Source organism: the organism of the source record quoted next, unplaced genomic scaffold (assembly GCF_019419815.1).
Source record: "Pyrus x bretschneideri cultivar Hongxiangsu unplaced genomic scaffold, Pyrus_bretschneideri_v1 Contig1, whole genome shotgun sequence".
Classification (NCBI taxonomy): Eukaryota; Viridiplantae; Streptophyta; class Magnoliopsida; order Rosales; family Rosaceae; genus Pyrus; species Pyrus x bretschneideri.
The window spans coordinates 10,084,462-10,106,831 of NW_025999390.1; the positions used below are offsets into that span (position 1 = coordinate 10,084,462).

Sequence of the window (22,370 nt, forward strand, 5' to 3'; positions counted from 1 at the left end):
TTTGAGTTAAATTAATCCATTAAATAATAATTTGGGTGAAATTTTAAATTATATTATTTGCTAATAATGGAAGGGCCAGTATTGAGTAGAATAGAAGCACAATTGATATTCGAATTAGCTGGCGCTAATTGTTTTTCTTGTTTCTAAGCAACTTCTATTTCTTGTTCTTGGACCATGGTTTTTCATATGGTATGGATTGAATTGGACTCTAGATTAGTCCTAAAGTGACTTCTAAAATATAGATCCGTTACTGATGTTCTTGCATTTCATAAAACAACCTCATTTGTATCGTTTATTAGCTCTCGCCCCACTTTAAAATTGTCACATCCTGGCTTGGATCTTCACCATATCTCGAGCTCGACTTCTAAAATATAGATCCGTTACTGATGTTCTTGCATTTCTTAAAACAACCTCATTTGTATCGTTTATTAGCTCTCGCCCCACTTCAAAATTGTCACATCTTGGCCTGAATCTTCACCACATCCTAGGGCTCGACTCCACCATGATACGATATTGTCCGCTTTGGGCCCCAACCATGCCCTCACGGTTTTGTTTCTGGAAACTCACACGAGAACTTCCCAGTGGGTCACCCATCATGGGATTGTTCTCATGCGCTATTCGCTTAACTTCGGAGTTTCGATGGAACTCGAAGCCAGTGAACTCACAAAAAGTCTCGTGCTAGGTAGAGATGGAAATATACATATAAGGCTTACAGGATCCACGACCCCCGCCCTCACCACATCTTGGGCTTGACTCCACCGTAGTATGATATTGTCCGCTTTAGGCCCCAACCACATCCTCACGGTTTTGTTTATAGGAACTCACACGAGAACTTCTCAGTGTGTCACCCATTATGGGATTGCTCTCGCGCACTACTCGCTTAACTTCAGAGTTCCAATGAAACCCGAAGCAGTGAGCTCCCAAAAAGTCTCGTGCTAGGTAGATATGAAAATATACATATAAGGCTTACATGATCCACTTCCTTGGACGATGTGAAATGTTACAAAAATGACATCGTACAAATTTGGCTGATTCATGCCTTGTTGCTATGGAGTTCAAAGTTTTACTTCATGCAAAGCAGAGTAATTTATAATATCATTTTGAAAATAAAAAATCTTTATATATAAATGGGCAAAAAAATTAACTTTCATATTAGATCAAATTGGATTTGCTACTCAATTATGATTTGATTAATCATGAATTGTTTGATTAATTAAGACGTACTCAAGGAATGTCCAATTAACTTAAACTTTTCCTAAATGATTCTTTTTCTTCTTCTTTTTCACTCGATACAAATGTAATGTGAAAACGTTTTATCAATCTTTATTCATCTAATAAAAAATCACCTTTTTTATGGCCAAATGAAATTCACTATATTCAAGATAAAGAATAATACAACAACGACAACAGTAACAATTTTTTCTCATATCTTCCTTTACTTTTTTTATCCCATTAGTTACAAGTACTTCTTATATTTTCTTAAAATCTCTTCAAAATAAGAATAATAACTAGTTATCTTCGTATATTTTCTTAAAATCTCTTCAAAATAAGAATAATAACTAGTTATTTTTTGTGTCTTTCTCCTTTGCATATTTCTTCGTTTTACAACTAATTATTTTTTGTGCAGATTATTGTTAAAAAAAAAAAAACATAACTCGTCAGATTGTGCAGTTCTTATTTTTACTTAGTCAGAAAAGGTTTATGGTTCAACTTTTAAAAATACAATATAATATTTATGTGTTAATGAGATCATGTTCAGGGCATTTTGAATTTAATTTAAAAGAGTAATATTAGATAGACTAATTCTTTAAACCACATTTTGCAAATTATGTGATGTGACAACAATAAGAAATAAACACATTAATTAATATTTAAGTAATAATTCATTGTCGACGATCATGTTATATAATTTACAAAATATAATTTAAATGAATAGTCTCTCTAGTATTATTCACTTTATAAATATCATATCATTTGTGAAAAAATAAAAAGAAAAGAACATGAGATTTAAAGGTGGAGGGGAGTAGTCAATCAGTATTATGGTCTGGTGGTATTTCTCTTCACTTAAAAATGAGAGATTTTAGATTCGAATCTCATGATGACGAATGCGATACCAATTAAGCTGTCTATTGTGTGGTTTAGCCGAACTTTCTATTTTTTTAGTGTAAAAAAATATTGATGCACTCAAAAAAAAAAAAAAGAAGATGGAGGGGAGTATAAAAGCACGGAAGGAGGCATCGTAGAGAATTAATACCCCATCTCAGACAGCCGTATCTTCTGTTCTTCTATCAGACGGGAAACTTCAGTTAAACTAATTAAATAATTAAACACAAAGAAATTTTAAATTTTAAATAAAAAAGAAAGTAATGGTCGAAGACGCCGACGGGCCAACCAAACCCGAACTCATCCTTCTGGTCGACTTTTCTTCTTCTTCTTCTGCTCTCTCTCAGAACCTCTCTCTCTCTCTCTCTCTCTCTCTCTCTCTCTCTCTCTCCTCATCAACTGGTTTTCAGGTAAGTCATGTCCTCCGATCTCTCTTTCTCTTCCAGCTTTCCCACTCCTCTGCCATTTTTCGTTTATTTCTGAGCTGCTACTACTGATTTCTGCAGCTGGGAGGTTTGACTTTTTGTGTTTGGTGTTTTGGATTGCGAATTTTTTATTGGAATTCAGTCAGTGATAAGTGTTTTATGCTGAACTATTCAACTTTTTAGTTTATCATGTGGTTATCTGTTCACTTTTTAGCTAATTGGATCTGAATTATGAAGTTGGAATTTGGAAATTGGAAATTTAGGGTTTTATGTAGCTTGTTGGAGTTTTCTGTCAGCTTGTATTTGAAATTATCGTAAATTTGATTTTTGGAGTGGTGGGTAAGCTGAATACTATAGTTTGGTTTAGTATTTTGGATAATTTCTTCTTATTTATTGGTTGTGATTTGTGGAGTGGAGAAAAGATTGAGTTTTTTTGGGTTCCGTTGAAGATTGGATTTTCTGTAGATAAAGGAGAGGGAGAATGTCAGGAGGTACACAGAAGAGCATCAGGAAAGCTCTTGGAGCCCTCAAGGACACCACCACAGTTTCGTTGGCTAAAGTCAATAGTGATTACAAGGTATTATGGTTTGTTTGTGGTTGTTTTCGATGGTTCTCGCTGTTATGATGTATCTGATTTTCATGATTGGGGATTGATTCTTGCAGGAGTTGGACATTGCGATAGTCAAAGCTACGAATCACGTTGAGCGTCCAGCTAAGGAAAAATACATTAGAGGTAGATTCTCTCTGTGAAGATGAGCTGCATGTTGTACTTTTCATGATTTGTATCTGGAAGAAAGAGTTGGTAAATCATGACTGATACGGTTTATGTTTGTATGCTTGTGAAGCCATTTTTGCTGCTGTTTCTGCTACAAGACCTCGTGCTGATGTCGCATACTGCATCCACGCTCTTGCAAGGAGATTAGCAAAGACACATAACTGGGCGGTATGTGCATTTACTCATCTGATAAACATACAAGAATTCATCCATAGCCAGGAACTTTTTGTTTCTATATCTATAAGAGCAATAGTCCTCATCTTCATTATCATTCTTAGACAAATATAGCAAGTTGCATTTTTTTCTTGCTTGAAATTTGACAAACTGATTATTGGTTGGTGTTTAGGTTGCATTGAAAACTTTAGTTGTTATTCATCGTGCTTTGAGGGAAGTGGACCCCACATTTCACGAAGAACTCATGAATTATGGTAGAAGTCGAAGCCATATGCTTAACTTAGCTCATTTCAAAGACGATTCCAGTCCAAATGGTACCTCCATATTTCCCTGTCTCTCTTTCTCATACTATTTATTTATTCAAAAACTGACCTTTTTACTGCCCAGCATGGGATTATTCTACCTGGATCCGTACTTATGCCTTGTTCTTGGAGGAGAGACTGGAATGCTTTCGTGTGTTGAAATATGACATTGAGATGGATCGCCCAGTAAGAAGTTTATTTTCTTTGTCATCTTTGTTTTGGCTTATTCTTCCATTTCAGTTACATAATTTTGTCAATATGGCACATTGACATTTCAAAACTGTTTAATTTATCAGAATCTCATTTACCTGCAATTGCTTTTAATTTTTCCCTCGAAGCTTTATTGCTATTTTTTTATTCACACATTCAAGTCACATTCTTATCCCTAAGCTTTGTTTGCAACTTAATAGTTAACATTATGGTGCAGAGGACCAAAGATCTGGATACTGCCGAATTGCTTGAGCATTTGCCTGCCCTACAACAGCTTCTCTTTCGTGTACTTGGTTGCCAGGCAAGTCTCATATATCACCACTTCAAAATCAATGGGTTTATCGTATGGGGCCACTAATGCTTAAACACGAATATGGGTTCAATCATGTGTCAGTTATTGAATTGTTGACAGAACCAATTTTAAATTTTGCAGCCGCAAGGGGCAGCAGTCCATAATTTTGTGGTTCAGTTAGCACTTTCAATGGTAGGTGACCCTTGCAATAAATTCTAGCTGAATGACTAGCCAATATGATTTCTTTTCCTCTGATTGTCGTCTGTCATTAAATTAGGTTGCTTCTGAAAGCATCAAGATTTATCAAGCTATAAGTGATGGAACAGTCAATTTGGTTGACAAGGTAGGATTTGATCTTTTGCTATGTTGGAATATACCATTTGAAGGTTGCACTATAAGCTAATTATGTATGATGATGATTAATTTCACAGTTCTTTGAGATGCAACGCCATGACGCTATGAGGGCCCTGGATATATATCGGAGGGCAGGGCAGCAGGTAATTTTTCTGCGAATATCTCTGTTCTAATCGATGGAGACTGGGGAGTTATATTATGCATCAACATTTAAATTTTCATCTACATGTTTCAGGCAGAGAGACTGTCAGAGTTTTATGAAGTATGTAAAAGTCTTGATATTGGGCGCGGAGAAAGGTTTATTAAGATTGAGCAGGTGACTTTGTACTAGCATTTCCTTTTACTACACATTGCATTCCTTGGACAATTTATAATTTTCTCAACTTGATTTCATTTTGGGTGATGTAGCCTCCTGCATCGTTTTTACAAGCCATGGAAGAGTATGTGAAAGAAGCTCCCCGGTTCTCAACAGTTCGCAAGGATCAGGTATGAAAGTGCTGCCTCTTTAGTTCAGTTATTTTGGAAGAGATTTGCAATGTTATTCCTGATTAGGAAAGCGAATAGTGGATCATCAGATGTCCTTATTAGCAAAAGCTATGGTAACCTGTTTGACATACTTAAGTGGTTCAACCATGAAAAAATCGGATCCAAGTTCGGCTTTTTGAATCTGTTGTTGTACTTGTGAAAATACTTAAATAAACCTTTGTCAACTCTCTACCTGCTGATGGAAAATGACGTATTGGCTACTCAATTTTTAATCTGGCAGGTGGTTGCCCCCAAAGAAATCTTGGCTATAGAGTACAAAAAGGCCCCAGAGGAGGAGGCGCGTCCACCTTCACCACCTCCACCTGAACCAGTGAAAGTTGAACCAGTGAAAGTGGAAGCGCCTGAAGCTGAACAGCCTGATTTGCTGGTAGTTCACCATAACCCTTCTTGAGTTATTCTCTCTTGAATATTGGCATATGTAGACCCTCTGAAGTTTAATTAAGTATGCTTCCTTTGTTGCTAGGGTTTGAATGATCCTGTTCCAAATACCAAAGAGTTAGATGACAAGAATGCACTGGCCTTAGCAATTGTTCCAGTTTGTAAGTCTCTCTTTCAAAAATGATCTATAGGTCATAATTGTCATCAGAATGTTGAGGTTTAAACTTACGATAGAGTCAGTTTGTTTTTTCTATGAAACATGCACAAAACTCGTTATCTTCTTCTTTGGTTAAGAAGAAAACACACTAAATAAATTTGATGTTCAAAAATGCTATATTGTGGTTCTTGCAGCTGACCAACCAACTTCCATGGCTCCAACTCTAGCAAATGGAGCTACAGGTTGGGAATTGGCACTTGTTACAGCACCGAGCTCAAATGAGAGTGCTGTGGCTTCTAGCAAACTGGTACGCTTCTTCTACCAATTTCCCTTATGTTAATGTTTACATGTATGACAATTATTTAGTCAGTACACTTCCTTTCTCTTTCCTTTTTCTCCCTTAATGACGCCATTCAAATGTTGAGTGAAGGCGGGAGGGTTAGACTTGCTTACACTAGACAGCCTATATGACGATGCAATCAGACGAAGCAATCAGAATGTGAGCCACAACCCATGGGAGCCTGCTCCAATGACTGGTGCCATGATGCAACAACCAGTTCATGACCCCTTTTATGCATCCAACAGAATGGCTGCACCGCATTCTGTGCAGATGGCAGCAATGGCAAACCAGCAGCAGGCCTTCATGTTGCAGCAACAGCAACAGCAGATGATGATGATGGGCCAACAACAGCAGATGTCTTCGAATCCTTCGGAACTCCTCATGGAGCCCCCACCCACCCCTATGGCCCCGGCGTCCCTGTCCAAGCATACAACCCATATACAGGCCTTTTATAAACGAACCATCCAAGCAACAGATTTTTATCAAGAATTACAGCCGGAGAAAGAAAGGGACATGAACAAATAGTCAGTTTTAGATGTTGAGGCAGCCGAACTGCGGAGGGAGAGACGTTTACCATGTGTTTTGTATGTGCAGCAGTTGTTAGCTAGGATTAAGATTCTTTGCTAAATAAACAGTCGGAGGAGTTTGAGCTACTTGGCGATTCGCGTTGAAGATCGAAAATAATGTTATTCAGATGGACTGCAGTAAATTCTTTTGACATGCTCTGCTGTTGTTGACAAACTCAAGCAGGAGATGCTTGTGTTTCTGTTTTTCCTGTTCTTGCCTCCCTCTGTAAAGTGATAGAAATGAATTATTTGTAAAATTTGTGATTGTTGATAAATATGTAACAAGGATTTACATGAAATTTGATTTGTGGGTATAATTTGGCTATTTTTATTAATTATTATTCATTTGGACAACATTTTTATTCCTCCTTGTTTACTATTATGCTAAAATGGCTTTTATTATGGTATAATTACTTGTCTGGATTGTTTAGTTCACTAAACCGACTTTAAAATGTGTTGTAAGTTGTAACTCAGCTTTAGTGAAAGTTTCACGAAAATACTGATATATAATGAATTTTGAGACCGATTAAAAACTGCGGGTTGTTATTCGTAGTTCTTGTAAAAAAATGTGATTTTTAGTTTAAACAAGACCATGTAACTACATGGGAAGGAAAATGTTTTGGGAGTTTAACGAAACACTTCCAGTATTGTTCACTTTTAACGAAAAATCACATTTTTACCTTTCCTTGGTACTATTCACTACATCTTTATTTGTCATTTTTTCATTAAAATTAAAGTTTTTTTTGAACTTTTCGTTAGTTTTCCTAAATATTTTACGTCATCTGAAAGCAATTTTATTTATTAAGTCACAAATTTTACCCTGGTCTTATTATTAATCATGTATTTTACACAATTTGGAAGCCGTTTTATTATGTGGATTAGGACATCTTCAAAATGCCCTTCATAAAAAATGTTCGTAAATTTTCTTAAGTGCATTGTGTAGCAGAAGTATCACCAAGATTTTTTGTTTACTTTCATTTATTATCAATAAATTTGTTGAAGAAGGACGGTTGGAGAAATTCTGAGTGTAACAGTTCTTATCCCTTGGGCGGAGGATAGGTGCTTTGCATGCGGCGATCATTGTCAAAGAGTTAATCTTACCTGATTTTTTCTTCATTTAAAATAAAATAGTATCATTCGAGCAAAGAAGAATACTATCGGATTACTAATAACTAAAGTTGCTATCACCATCCTCACTCCTTAGTAGTTAACTTAAAATCTTAAAAATATCTTCGTCACCGTCTTCACTACAGAATCACCCAACAAAAAGTTAAATGCAAAACACTAATCAACCAGTAAACCACCTCTAATCACACGCTCAAGAGTTAGAACTTAGAAGAGAAAAAAGAAGCAAAGTTAAGAGAATATATGAAATTACAAATTCAAAAAATAAAAATAAAAATAAAAAAACGAAAGAGGAGAGAGCTTCTTCTTCACGCCCTTCAATCCCATCATCATCATCATCATCATCATGATGTTGCTGTTGATTTTCTCCCAACAAATCCCCAAAAAAACAAGTTGAATTCCACCAAACAATGTCTTGGCTCTTCAGCTCTCCCCGCCAACCCGACGACGACCCGCGTGATGTAGAACAACCCAACCAACCGCAAAACGACCTGTCGTTTCTCCGCCAAACCCTCGGCCGCCAAATCCGCGGTGTCGCCACCTTCCTCGCTCCACCTCCATCACCGCCATCACCGCCATCAAACAACGACGTTCCCTCGTCCAATTCTCTGTCGCAGTCGCAGGCGCTTTTGGGAATCCGGAATGATCTGGTGGAGATCGGCGGGAGCTTCAAGACTGGCCTCTCCCTGCTCTCTACGAACAGCAACAAAGCCGTAACCGAGATCTCCAAGTTCGCATCGAGCTTGCTGCAGCTTCAGAACGAAGCTTTAGAAGAAGGCGGAGACGCTGATGACGACGGCGATGTTGGTGGCGGTCAAGTGCCGGGGATCACGGACGAAGTTCTCGCTTTCGTCGCCGAGATTTCGGTGATGGCGGACTGCTGGATCGACTTTCCTATGACGCTGAATCATGGTAAAGTTGCTAACTTCCACTTCAATTTGAATGCAATGGCTTGTTTTGCCTGTTTTCTTTGCGTCTGCTGTATTACATTTCCTATGAAGTTGTGGATTGTGAATTGGAAGCCGAGGAAGCTTTGGATTTTGTTTCGAAGAAATCGAAATCTACTCAGAAAGCTGTTTATGCAATCGCTGTGATTTTCGCGCGGTTGGATTTTCGTGTTCTAATTTTGTAATGGTTGATCCTGAAATTGGTATCGAAGACCTCTGAATCTGTTCGTGTTTGGAATACAAAGATTTACATTATAATTTGAAACAAACTGACGTGACGTTCGTGCTGGCAATTTTATGCTGATTGAATTTGAGCTTGTTCTGTTAGCAGATTTCAGCATGTCGGATGCTCAGAAAGAGCATGCGTCTGTTGTTGAACAATTGGTTCCGGGATTTGCAGATTTAAGAGTCCAGCTTTGCAGTTCCATGAGTGAGGAGCAGTTTTGGATGATCTATTTCTTGTTGCTGCTTCCAAGACTAAATGAACATGATTTTGAGCTTCTATCAACCCCCAAGGCAAGAAGTTTATCTTTCCCGTCTTTTGTCATGGTTCATATCCGTATTTACATGCCCGATAAATGCCTATGTTCAATTTTCTTTTGAGGACACTTTGGAGATTGACTTTTAACCAGAATTCAGAGCGCTCGCGTCTTCATAAATTTCATTTTATTATATTGGAGATATTTATTACAAGGTTCTATGATAACCATTCTAACTGCAGCTTGCACAAGTTAGAGCTCGAGAAATGGGCATGACGTGCATAACCTGTCACCAGCTGCACTTGTACAACTTCGTTGGATGTTGTAGTTTCTCCAACCGTCTCTCCTTTGCTTGCTCCTTATATTTGTTATAAGTTTTAAGTAACTTAGTAACCAATTTTATAGTATCCTAGAACTTTGGACGTGTTCAATTCCACGTTGCAGCTTCGGAGAGTACTTGGGGCAAACCCATTATTTTGAAAATAGAACTCCTTTCGTTGCAGATTGTTGAAGCAAGAGACGTACTTCTGCACAAACTTCAAAACAAGAGGAACACACAGGAGGATGCCCCAGAGAAGTCAATTCTCGTTTCACCTAAAATGCACATCCAGGATGGGAAGACACGAGGGGAGGAAGTCTCATCTCAAGAGAAGGAAGCCTTGACTGAGATAGTTAACATGGCAGAAAGGTTAAAGACCGATGACGAAGAGGGCACTGAGCAGTGGTCTGAAGGGGCAAGTATTAGTTCTGGCACTTTAGTGGATGGCCAAAGAAAACATGAACCTGAAGACGATATCTCATTCAGCGATTTAGAGGACGAAGAGAATGACCTTTCTAGCAGACAGTCAGGACTAAGGCAAGGACGGATGCCAGGGCATGTTCACCTAGTGGATCAAATGACTGGGTTCAGCTGAACCGAGGCTCGGAAACTGAGGGTGGCCAGAAAAAGGCTGGTCGGTCAAAAGGGAAAGATTCAGAAGGTGAGGATTCAAGTGACTGGTTTGCGGTAGATGAATATGATTAGACAAATTTGGCAGCAGCTTGCTTGCCAACTTATTGTAAAGTTTTCGTTTCTTCTTTTCGGTTTTTCGGGTTGGGTGGGATGCATTGTGTACTTATATATGGGGTATCAGCATCTTATACAAGGCTTCCTTGTTGAAATTAATAATGCAAATGAAGTTTATTTCAAAATTTGCCTTTTATTAGTTTAAAAACACTTGAGTTTTCTGAGTAACAAAGAGGGTGGCTGTTTTCGGATCCTTAAATCCTGCCGAGCCGATGCCGAAAATCAGATTTCTGGACCAGGCCATAGAGCCAGAAATGCTGCTACCATCACCACATGGTGCCACTATAATTTTAGCTTTCTTCCCCCTCCATAACACTTTATGTTGTTGACATGGTAAGGTGGGATCGCGACGTTAGACATGTCAAAATGCAAGTTCGGGTTACGAGAACGCTGCACAATCTGAAGTTTACATTAGACATCTACAGCAGCAATTTGATGCAGTGAAGGGAAGATTCGAGGCCAAATGAGACACCGATTTAAATCCCGAGCCTTCGTTGAATGGTCAGTAACTGTAAGCCCAATCTGCAACGAAAGACAAGGAGGAAATAGAAGATAAATACAGCGTGACATGTTAGTTCGTTGAAAGCAAAACCAAGTAACAAGAGAGTTTTGGGACTACCTCGGACAACTGCTAAGGTCTTGACATGGGGAAGTTGTTTCTCTAACCAAGCGTAAGTCGGAACCACATTAATTTCCAGCATCATAACATACACTTCCTCCAGATTGGGGACCATTTCGAAGGAGAACTCGATTTCATTGCCCTTGTAATGAAAACTGGTAAGGCTGGTGGCATTGAGCTCAATCCCCTTTAACCCTTCGCAGTGGATCACAACCAGCGCCTTCAAAGATTAAAGAGAAACACCAATGCACAATCTTTCTAATCCAAAACACCATTGCAATGTTCAATGTTCAAGGTTCAAACAAGAAAACATGTGCGGCTCAACATGTCCAGCAAGATTTACATCACGCAAGGAAGGACGCCATAATTTGGATTCTTCGTCATTCAAAAGGATCTGAGCAGGAAAATAGTCGAAGCCACTCCAACCAGTGCACTTAGGTGGGTTGTCACAAGTAAAGGCAAGGTCAAGATCTTCCACACCCTTTCCGATGGCAAAATCGATCCAGTCATTGACTTGAAGAACGTACGTACATGGAAAGAAACAGAGAACCTTGAAGGAGACAACCTTCGAACCCGTATGACATGCTAAGAATCTTTCTAACGTTGCTAGAAAATAATCCACATTTCTCCTGAAAATTGTTCCATCGGGCATGACTTGGAGTGGCAGGTAAACTACGTCGCGCCAATCAAATTCAAGATTCGATGTGTATGCATACATGTTCCTCCACCTACGTGACAATACGCTCGTTCTTACAGCCTCCCTCGTACTCAACAACGAGATTATGGTATGAAGAACATCATCTGGCAAATTACTGATTCGATCCTTGCCAATGGTTTCACACTACATGAATATAGATCAAATATCAAAGTAATACTCAAAATACTCCTAAAATCGCATAATGTTGTTTAACTATCTGAGAATTATCTTAATTTGTTTCGATGAGAATTTTTATTTTTTTAAAACCAAATGACAATAAGAGCGAGAGGCGCAAAATTATTTAAACAACTGAGGCAAAGCTTCATTTTTCAAGGTGGGACAACACCCAACACTCTCAACGTTGGAAAAAGTCACAAGGTCGAATATCTGACAACTGATAAATGAAAAAAGAGTTACGAGTCCATTTGGTATCCTTCTCGGATCCTCTTTTTTTTTTTTTTTTTTTTGTTTTCAAAGCCAACAAGTACTAAGTAATTTAGTTACATTTATTATTTTTTAAAACCCAAACGAGTCTCGAATTGAATACCAAACAAAGTTTCTGAAAATTTATTTAATTCAAACATAAATAAATCATTATATATTTTTTAAAATTAATAAATAAAAGAAAGTACCTTTGTTGGAGGAGAGTGCCCTTGTTCTTCATTGCCAGATGATATCAGGCGCTTTCTCTTCATCTCCAAGAGCTTAGGTTTTCTCATGGAAGGCCAGAAACGCCGCAAAGCCCAAATCTTCATCGGAAAAGTCGAAAAAAAAAACCTGCGAACAAACAAATGACCTGTGAATTTGCAATTGTCCGATCCCAACGATGCTAGACTGATCCCAAAGTGTAATTATAATTACCAAGGATGCTTTTTTTGTTTTTGCCACGTGTCAAGGTGGAAAATGACCGTTTTACTCGTGGGAGCGGAAGGAAAACGATTTTCACATATTCATTTTCTTCAGTTACATACATTTTCTTCTTTTTGTGAGAGATATGGGACTAATGCGCAAAAAGAAACTCCAAAATGGCACAACGCCTAGAAATGTCTAATAAATTGTCATCGAGAGAGGCTTAATACAATCAGGAGGTTCACAAAATACATTGTATAGGTGACTACTAGTCTACTACTAGCTAGTTACATTTACTTTGTTGCATGTAAATTTTTCTCTTAGTTGTAGTGTTCTTTTGGTGAAAAAAAAAAACACGTCCACAATTCACATTTTGCGCTTCGTTAGATAAAAAAGCACCAAAATATTTGCCCCATTTCTTGTGAAGTAGTCATTCACCACATACTCGCTAAATACAGTTTGATATATTGCATATATTTTAATGTGACGGAGATTTTGATTTCGGGTTCGTCATACGAAGTTCTCGGTTTTGTCACTGAGATTTCGGTGTGTGAAAAATAAAACAAAATTAGCTTAATGTGACAGAGAGTAGTGGCGGATTTTCTTCCATAGGTGTTCAACTAGAGATACCTTCTTCCGCTGACTCGTATCCTTCCATAGGTGTTCCAGCTGGTGGATTTTCTGGATTAATGTATGGTGGTATACCTAACATGGACAAGATGAGGCTTTTCACATCACAAGGAGGATCAGGGGCAGGGGCACATTCATATTTTGGTTCTGTTGATTAGATTATTTAGCTATTTTTCCTAGCGAATATGTATGAAACTTATAGAAAAATAGCTAAATAATCTAATCAACAGAACCAAATGTGCCCATGATCCTCCTTGTGTTCTGAAAAGCATCATCATGTCCACATCAGGTATACCACTAGATAACAATCCAGAAAATCCACCAACCGGAACACTTGTGGAAAGATTTGAATAACCGGAAGAAGGTATCTCTGGACGATATCCTGGCACATGAAACGGTGACCGCTGCATAGGCATCTGATACATAGGATATGAAGAATGAGGTGGCTGACTCGGGCCCGAATGCTGTGCTGCCTGGGGGCTGTGCGGGTGAGTCTCTGGCTGCTACATAGCTTGCATAAACATCATCATCATCTGTTACGCCGTCTGTGTTTGCTGAAGTTGGGCCCGTAACACATCCAACTCTTGAGTATACGAGACCATCTAAGGTGTCACCCCATGTCCAAAACCTCGAACTCTATTCCTAATCGTAGGACTCATCTCCTCGACATAGACTTGAGTACGAAGTTCAGGAGTGTCTCCAGCCTCAACCCTAGATTGGACGACACTCTCTGCATAGATGCCTTACAATATAATATTAAAAAAAATAATGAAAGATTATATAGTAGCGATAAGACAAAGATAAATAAATTGAATGAAAAATAAATAACAATGGAAGATTAGTAGTCATAAGATAAATGAAGATACAAATACATACAAAATCAAATACCAATTTTTGTTGAGCAGTTTCATCAATCCATGTATTATCTTTCCGAGTATGGTCATGCGAAAGAAAACAACAGGATCTGGTTCTTCTTCATGCTCCTTCCTCTTAAATTATAAGTCAACGGAAAAAAAAAATTTGATCATAATACATATATTAAATAAATTTTAAATTAATCAATTAAAATGAACTACACACATATTAATTCTTCCTGAACTCTGGCGAATGTCTTTGATCCTGTTGTGTGGTTCATAGTTTTGCTACTAAGATCGGCCTTATTTTTTTTTCAGCCTTCTCCTGAAAAGTAAGGAAAAAATGTTGTACAACTCAACAAATAGAAAGCATCTACAAATAAACTAAATCTCACCGCTTTCGGGATGCTCAAGTTGCTCCTCGAATTGTTTATCCATGAGTTCATCATTAATCTCTATTAATTAATGAAACCATCTTTATTAATCAAAAGAGGGTGAAAAGACTACTTAGTCTTCTATCACATAAAAAAAATGATGGGCAATAATGTAATTTCATAGGTCCAAATTTTACTGTTTTTTATTGAAGCCTCACCTACTGGTGATGTTAAAATACATCCAATGTTAAAAAAAAAACCAAAACCAAAAACCTCTCACTCCCCCACGTTCTCTCTCTCCTTATTTTCTAAAAAAATATGTTCATACACACAAAATGGGTAGGCAAATGCTAGTACTCATCTAAAATAAGTAAAAAAAAACATTGCTTTTGGTTGAAAAAAAATCAAACATATATTGTAAAAAATCCAGGATAAAGTAAGTTTTGAATGGAGTCACTAGTTTATTATACAAAAATTAAAAAAAAAAAAATCTGAGACAAACTTTCAAGAATATAATTAATCACGAAAGTTTCTTTTATTAGGAATTAGCATATGGGCACACACGAAGTGTGTGTGAAAATTTTTTATTTTTGTTTTTGAACTAAAAGGAAAGTGGAAGAGAGTGATAAAAATGTGAGGGTGGGAATTTTTTTTAAGGGTAGTGCTATTCACACCCCATTTTACCTTTCACACACCCTTGTTAAATTTTTGTCCATTGATCTTCTTCAATTCATTCGATCCGATGGCCAGAAATTGAGAAGGGTGTGTGAGAGGTAAAAATAGGTGTGTAGATAGCACCACCATTTTTTAATTAGAGATATGTTAGAATTACATATGGGTGAGGATTTGAAAAGAAACTGCAAAATTTGGTTATGTGAAATTACATTTCTGCCCATATTTTTTATTCACGTTCTGTTTTAATTAAAGAGTTAAATTAGTAATTTCATAGTGTTTTATTAATTAGTAGAGATAATCACAAACATCGAGAGAGAAAAAAAATTAATATTTCTCACCACAATATAAAAATTAAGAAAAAAAATTGGAAGAAAATAATGGTAGAAATATAAGTTGGAAAGAGTAAAAAGGAAGAAATAATGAAGAATAAAATACCTGGAAGGCAGTGGAAAAGCAAAAGTAGAATTGCAGCCGCACCAGTCTCTCTCGCTCTCGAGTCCTACTCGATTTAGAGTTCTCTGGAAAACATGGAATTACAAAATGAAGAGCAGCGGCGTAGGGAGAGTGAAGGAGAAGGAGATGCACGAGGGTTTTGAATTAGGGTATTTTTATATTCCTGTCGGATTTTGCACACCGACAGGAACTTGGAAGGATATCCGACGGGATTGCCCGATTATCCGACAGAAACTTTAAAAGGTTTTCCGTATCCAACCGGGACAAAATAAAAAAATAAAAAATATATATCCGACAGGAATACTAAGGGGTGCAAACAAGATTACACTAATCCTCGTCGGCTACAACTGATAGGACATTTTCAATAATAAAAATACAGTCGGACATGAATAGTTTGTATCCGACAGGAATAGTTTGAAAATAATGAAAATATTTAAAGTAAAAACTATACGACAATAATACATATGGATATGGTGGAGAGCGGGAATTTTGCCGCTCCGCTATTCTTGTTAGATAATAATGAGTTAATGTCAGTTATGTTTGATATTTATTGTTTATGTCTAAGATAAGCGATAATGATGTTTTGTTATTTGACAGTGTCTAAATTACTTGTTGAAAACATCTTATCCGACAATAGTATAAAACCATCACCATTTTACCTACACATTAAGCTAATTTTGTCGTAGTGTAAGCAGCAGTAGTCGTACTCGCAGCAGTAGCCGTATTCAGTACTATATTTGTGTGTGTGTTTATATATGTACAGTACTCGTTACTTTATATTTACAGTACATGTATAACGCGTGCTCCGCGTGGGTTTGAGGGTTGTAGACTTGTAGTCAAATCTTTTGTCTCGTGATAAACTTTATTCCCTGAGAATTTAGGGTTTAGGGTAATTAGTGATAGATAACCATATATCAATGGACAATCAAATTACAACGCCTAGAGCCCTGAAAAATACAAACTTACGCTTAATTATTATATATCCAGGCACAGAAAACTAAAACCAAGTGGGGATAATATTTTGTATATATATCCTGATCCGTCAGTGCATACATATAATCAGTGGTAATATATATATATATATATATATATATATATCCTGATCTATATATATCCTGATCCGTCAGTACATGCATATAATCAGTGGTAATGTGTGTGTGTGTGTGTGTATATACTACGATTTGGAAGTGGAGATATCATCAATTATTTGGTTCTCACTCTATGACAAATGAGAGATAAAATTGGAGAGATATTAGTTAATTACAAAGGGCTTATATATGGGCATGAAACTATTTTTGTATATTCCTTTTCTATCCATGCTCACTTTATTTTTAACATTTGAAATGAATAAATTTAAAATTAATCAAGGAATATAAATATAAATCGGAAAGTGTAAAGTACAAAAATACAATGTGCGAAAAATCATAAAACACTTGGCAGTGGGATAGGAGACTGATCACATCAAGACGAGGGAAGCAAAATCACGGATACCACAAGCAACCAAAACCATACAGCTAGGTAGTTGCATCTGCATATGCTTTCCCAATTCATGGCCATTCATTTAGTCACGGACCATAATATACAAAGAGAGAGACTAAAACTATTGAGACCCATCAGGCATATATAGTTGCATGCATAACATATATCTTCTACAATTCATATAAGCCTTTGATCTATATAACTTAACTTCCATCCCCACCATGCATTTCAATTTGCATCCTCCAGCTCTTGACACTTTTCTCTCTCCATTCCTCAACCACCATTTCACATGCATGCTTGCCTGTACTGTGTTTCCTAAAATCTACAGCACCACCAGTACTCTCTCTCTCTCTCTCTCTCTCTCTCTCTCTCTCTGTACGTGTACGTATCATCCTGTTGTCCAGTTCATTTGACTGTGACCAAGCAAGAGGCTCGGTTTGGGCTTAATTGAACTTTGAGCTCCTAGTAGGCGTTTTGTTTACCACTTTGGGACGCACCAAGGTATTTGCGATCACAATCGGTTCAATCATATTTATATACGTTCACTCTTCATGCATGTGTAATCACCGTCCACATAATCAAAAAATAATCAACCATTAAGTCAAAAAATTTGCCTTAGCAATGGTAAATTAATAAATGGGATTTACTATTTGTGCTCCAGTTGATAATTAATTTAGGAAAAAAGAAAGCCACAGATATATGGGATTTCGTACGCGCACACACATGCACCGCTATATATAACAGCATGTGGTCAAAGATAATATAAACTAGGGATAATATTTTGGGGATGGTCACCAAACACATGCAATTTAAATTATAATAAACTATTTTTACGATCTATGTAGTAATATTTCTCTTCATTAGTAAATGAAGAGTTTTAGGTTTGACTCGTATGAATGGCGTGTCTAACACTATTTTATTATCATAGACCTATTGTATGGCTCAACTCAAATCTAACCCGTAATGTAAAAAATCATTGAAGCAAAGAAAACCAATCATATATATAAATGTAAGTTTATAGGTGGGATATGCAGGAATTGCATGATAGAAGAGAGAAAACGAAGCACAGAAAGGGGTTGAATAACACTAGTGAAACTGGTTTAGGAGAGAAGAAATATAGAGGGGTCAATTAATTTTTTTTTTCTTGGAAAAGAGGTCAATTAATTATTTGACACAAAAAGAAATATACATTATTGGGAAGGAAATAAGATATCAATTCACATTACTGCAACTACAAATCTTATCACATTTCATAGATATACATCTAGTCACCTCCAAATCGAATTTATGTCCAAATTGAATAAATGTATAAAGAAAGATGCTCTTTGGACATGGTAAAATGCACTTATATCACATAAACCCATTCCATCAACACGTGAAGATAAAAACAGCAGGGCCCGCCCTAAGAATTTGAGGGCCTTAGAGGAGCCTTCGAAGTAGGAACCTAAAGTTCTCAGATCTCCAATTTTTTGTACATTGATATGTATAAAAAATAATTCGCTAAATAAATAAAAAAAAAGTCTATTCTAATTTTCTACATCAAATATCATTAAAATTTAACATAAAAAGAAGATAGATATACAAACATTACTTAAATATTACATCTCACATTTTATATACAAATATACTAAATGTTTGCAGTGAGTCTAAGATTGAGAGTGAAGAACAATAAAAATTTTGATCAAGAGAATAAAGAACAATAAAATTTGATTGACGAATATAATAAATTCAACGACGCCAATTGTATCTCTTGTTTTTTTTTTTTTTTTCTAAAATCAACATCACACTAACGAATTGAATATTAAAATAAACCATTTAATAATAAATTATTGAAAAGCAAAATATAAATTCAAAGTTTGGATTACCTTAAAGTATAATTTTCAAGACCATGTGATAATTGATTTAAACATTCGATAGAAATTGAGAGATTGGGAAGTTGAAAGACAAAATGATTAAAGTACAATTTTCAAGACCATGTGATAGCTGATTTAAACATTCGATAGAAATGGAGAGATTGGAAGTTGAAAGAAAAATAGATTGCAAGGGGACTTGAGTTTTATAACTTTATTTGCTTTTGGACACATGGATTAGGAGTAAATTTGAAAAGCAAGTTCGAAGAAAAAGGAAGCCGAACATTTCCCCTGCACCAACAAATGAATTATGATTTTTCTTACTTTTTCTGTATTTATACGTTCAATGTATAGAATTTTTTGGGGCCCCTTTGAAGTGGGGGCCCTGGGCAGCCCCTACATAGACTACACTTAGTGCCCATGTTCACAAGTGGGCGAGGCCACTAACCCAATGTTAAATCCTAGCCGGAATTTGCCCCAAAAATAAGTTTTGGGTTAAAACTTATATTTGGCTCAAGGGTTGTAGCAAGTTGGGATGGGTTTAAAATATAAAATTTGATTTTTACTCCAATGATTGGAGCAGTTCTTGAAGTATGTCTTACTAAGTGTAACTTTCTTTTTTGATTCAATAAAATTTTTCTTATACCATCGAGGTTTTTTCAAAATATAAAATAAAAATAAAAATAAACAAACATTTTCATACGTTGCAACAAAAAAGACCAGCCAAGGTTTTACGCAGAACATGCATGCAAGCTACCCATATTCGATCCGAATTAGGATTCTATCTGGATTCTCTTTGTGTAGATTTAGAGGATTAATCAATCGTGTCCGTTTATCATACATCGTGCGATCAGAAATCATTTTGAATTTTTTATTTAAAATTGAACACAAATAGTACTTAACGAAAACTGACCGCACAATGTACGATGAACGGACACGATTTTGATTGATCTTCAGATCCCAACAATGAGAGTCCGGAGAGGATCCTCATCCATTGGATCCAACCCCTGGTCCCCATCAATCCCAAGATCACCAAAAGCTCATTAATTAGTTTCATGCATGCTTGCATGATCACTATCTCAGATTTTTTCACGATTGTAGTTTAACCAGGAAATTCCTTCTAAGTACATAAAATATCCAAGATTATGCATGTAAATAGGAAGGTCATCAGAAGAAGCAGATGAGATGTGCTTTTCCACAAAATCTTCGAGCTTAAGTGATTTTACAGAGAAACATCTCATGTGCCTTTTTCTAGAAGTGATTATTTGGGTTCTGAATAATCAGCCATTTCAAAGAAAACGGAATCATGATGAACTACATAGAAGCATACTTTGTTGTCAGATATGCATATTTTAGAATTTTAGGATGTTTTTGGTATTTTATCATTTGTTTAATTTGTTTCTTATTCGAACTCCTAGAAAGTTTGGAGCTAAGAGACATTATATAAACCACCTTTAGGATGCTAGGATTTATTACCTTTCATATTATCAATAAATTGTGAGGTTCTCTCATATTTTATATATTTTGGATTTCAATTTACTCATGTAATTGCAAATGGATTCATGCAAACATAAGGAATAAGTTATGCCAACTAGAGTTTTCCAAAAAAAGAAAAAAAGTTCATGCCAACTTGCAAAGTTTGGCAGATGCTTTTTGAGCTTAGCTGCTTGCCCCCATGTTCACGTGATGTGCTTTCTAGGGTTTTTTGTTTTCTTCCACTCGTCACTACAGAAAAAGCGGGGGGTTGATTCTGCGAAGGATAGGATCAGTAATGTTGGAGAGATAATATTTGTAGATAAAATTATAAATTAAATGATGTGTCACCGATAAGAAATAAGTACGTTAATCAAAACTTAAGTAATAATTCAATAATTAACTTTCAGATCATTTAATTTATAAAATTTAGTCTATATATTTAGTTTCCCTAGCATTACCCTATTTTTTAACTAAATTTGCTAAACTAAATGATGATGTGGTTGTTGTTGATTAGATTATTACTTAAGGGTTGAATAATGTGTTTATTTACTATTGATGACACGTCATTTAGTTTGTAAATTTAATTTAAAAATTTAGTGTCCTACCCCGTCACTATATTCCTATATAACCCCCTCGTTTCACTCCAAACCCTTACCACAGCAGCACTCTGCCTCTCTCTCTCTCTCTCTCTCTCTCTCTTCAAAGAGAGACAGACATGGCGGAATCCAGCAAGCTCCATGCTCTCTTCCTCATTTGCTTGCTCTTCATTTCCTCAGCCTCTCCAATCCTCGGTTGTGGCTATTGCGGCAAGCCAAAGCACAAGCCTATTAAACCTACGAAACCTCCCAAAGGCCCTATAATCGTTCCACCCATTCATGTCAAGCCACCTGGCGTCAAAGTCCCTCCAGTCACAGTCCCTCCCATCGTAAAACCACCAGTCACAATACCGCCCATTGTCAAACCACCAGTTACGAATCCACCAAGTCCAGGGACACCATGCCCTCCACCTCCAGGGAAACCTAGTCCGGCTTCCAAGGGCACATGCCCCATTGACACATTGAAACTGGGTGCTTGTGTGGATCTTCTGGGCGGGTTGGTCCACATTGGGCTGGGTGACCCGGCAGTGAACGAGTGCTGCCCGGTGCTGCAAGGGCTTGCTGAACTTGAAGCTGCAGTGTGCCTTTGCACAACTCTGAAAATCAAGCTTCTTAACCTCAACATCTTTGTCCCACTGGCTCTCCAGCTCCTTGTCACTTGTGGCAAGAGTCCTCCTCCTGGTTACACTTGCTCTCTCTAGAACAAGACATTTAGGTAAGTACTTAAGTTAATCATTAAGTCATTACTTAATTAGTGCTACGCACTTACGTACATTATATTTCAAATCCGTAGTCCTAACTTGAAACATGAACTTTTTGGGGTAGGTGGATTTTTTATTCTATTCTTGTTTACACAAAGTTATATTTTGTTTTGGGAAATGTTAGTAACAGTCTAAGAAAAGTCCTATTAAAATTTAAACATATAAAAAAATCATAAAATAATTTTTTTTGATGAAGAGTAACTTTTTTTGTTTATAATAATCATTCCTAGATCGCTATAGGCTGGGAAGTTGGAAAATGAGTATTCTTTTAGGGCTCCAAAAATCCAAGCAATTTTGTTCTATCTGAAGCAACAAAAACATCCCATACTAATATGTCATAACATATATAATTAAATAGGAATTTATTAATGAAATTTCTCTCTAGATCTATCTTTAGCTGTCGTACACACAAAAACACACTTGCACAGCAATTTTCTCTGATGAACATTGCCTGATCACAGAATTTGTCATGATTTATGGCATTGCAGGTTGCTTGATTGATGGATCCAAAGAAGGAGCTAGGGAGGAAATAATCGTCATGAGAGGATGTCGAGCCTCCCCTCCCTACGTCCATTTGTTTCACGTTCCCCCCAAACTTTTCTTCTTTTGATTATTAATGGTATTGAGCTGATGTTAATTTGGATGTGATATTGTACACACCATTTGTTTTTAATTATCAGAAGAGTGTTGCATGCATGTGTGTTTTATCTCAGGAATGCAAATGAAGCAATCAAAGATGCCTTTGTCTTAGCTTTTAATCTTATATATGTCGTACTCGATCGATCGATTCCTTTTCTTTTTCTTTTCTACATTTTCCA

At 36.7% G+C, this 22,370-nt stretch overlaps 4 protein-coding genes across 4 annotated transcripts; 3 read left to right on the forward strand and 1 right to left on the reverse strand.

Moving 5' to 3' along the window:
* The first annotated feature begins 2,541 nt into the window (after window positions 1–2,541).
* Window positions 2,542–6,978, forward strand: LOC103932743 (putative clathrin assembly protein At5g35200). Its single transcript, XM_009342384.3, is given in 16 exon segments — window positions 2,542–3,105; window positions 3,192–3,261; window positions 3,374–3,471; window positions 3,650–3,791; window positions 3,865–3,965; window positions 4,207–4,290; window positions 4,423–4,473; window positions 4,559–4,624; window positions 4,713–4,778; window positions 4,871–4,951; window positions 5,044–5,121; window positions 5,402–5,548; window positions 5,645–5,720; window positions 5,911–6,023; window positions 6,147–6,419; window positions 6,422–6,978. Coding segments are annotated over 16 exon segments (1,632 nt in total). The 5' UTR covers window positions 2,542–3,009; the 3' UTR covers window positions 6,512–6,978.
* Window positions 6,979–7,891: 913 nt separating this feature from the next.
* Window positions 7,892–10,364, forward strand: LOC103932744. The gene is made up of 3 exons (XM_009342388.3): window positions 7,892–8,659; window positions 9,026–9,210; window positions 9,677–10,364. Exons 1-3 carry the CDS (start codon window positions 8,158–8,160, stop codon window positions 10,085–10,087), a joined length of 1,098 nt encoding a protein of 365 aa, XP_009340663.2. The 5' UTR covers window positions 7,892–8,157; the 3' UTR covers window positions 10,088–10,364.
* LOC103932745 (F-box/LRR-repeat protein 25-like) lies at window positions 10,353–12,631 on the reverse strand. The gene is made up of 3 exons (XM_009342389.3): window positions 12,188–12,631; window positions 10,859–11,699; window positions 10,353–10,761 (listed from the first exon to the last, which is right to left on the reverse strand). The coding sequence occupies exons 1-2, from the start codon at window positions 12,308–12,310 to the stop codon at window positions 11,142–11,144; spliced, it is 681 nt and encodes a 226-aa protein (XP_009340664.1). The 5' UTR covers window positions 12,311–12,631; the 3' UTR covers window positions 10,353–10,761; window positions 10,859–11,141.
* An 8,210-nt stretch (window positions 12,632–20,841) lies between these two features.
* LOC103932748 (36.4 kDa proline-rich protein) lies at window positions 20,842–22,302 on the forward strand. The gene is made up of 2 exons (XM_018643844.2): window positions 20,842–21,506; window positions 22,041–22,302. Exon 1 carries the CDS (start codon window positions 20,911–20,913, stop codon window positions 21,490–21,492), a length of 582 nt encoding a protein of 193 aa, XP_018499360.2. The 5' UTR covers window positions 20,842–20,910; the 3' UTR covers window positions 21,493–21,506; window positions 22,041–22,302.
* The last annotated feature ends 68 nt before the right edge of the window (window positions 22,303–22,370 follow it).

Bases quoted from the DNA above. Each gene is read 5' to 3' on its own strand.
- LOC103932744 (XM_009342388.3), top strand. From the start codon at position 8,158: ATGTCTTGGCTCTTCAGCTCTCCCCGCCAACCCGACGACGACCCGCGT. The intron at 8,660-9,025 runs GTAAAGTTGCTA...TTCTGTTAGCAG, and splicing joins TCCTATGACGCTGAATCATG to ATTTCAGCATGTCGGATGCT. The intron at 9,211-9,676 runs GCAAGAAGTTTA...CTTTCGTTGCAG, and splicing joins AGCTTCTATCAACCCCCAAG to ATTGTTGAAGCAAGAGACGT.
- LOC103932748 (XM_018643844.2), top strand. From the start codon at position 20,911: ATGGCGGAATCCAGCAAGCTCCATGCTCTCTTCCTCATTTGCTTGCTC.
- LOC103932745 (XM_009342389.3), bottom strand. From the start codon at position 12,310: ATGAAGATTTGGGCTTTGCGGCGTTTCTGGCCTTCCATGAGAAAACCT. The intron at 11,700-12,187 runs GTACTTTCTTTT...ATATTCATGTAG, and splicing joins GGCACTCTCCTCCAACAAAG to TGTGAAACCATTGGCAAGGA.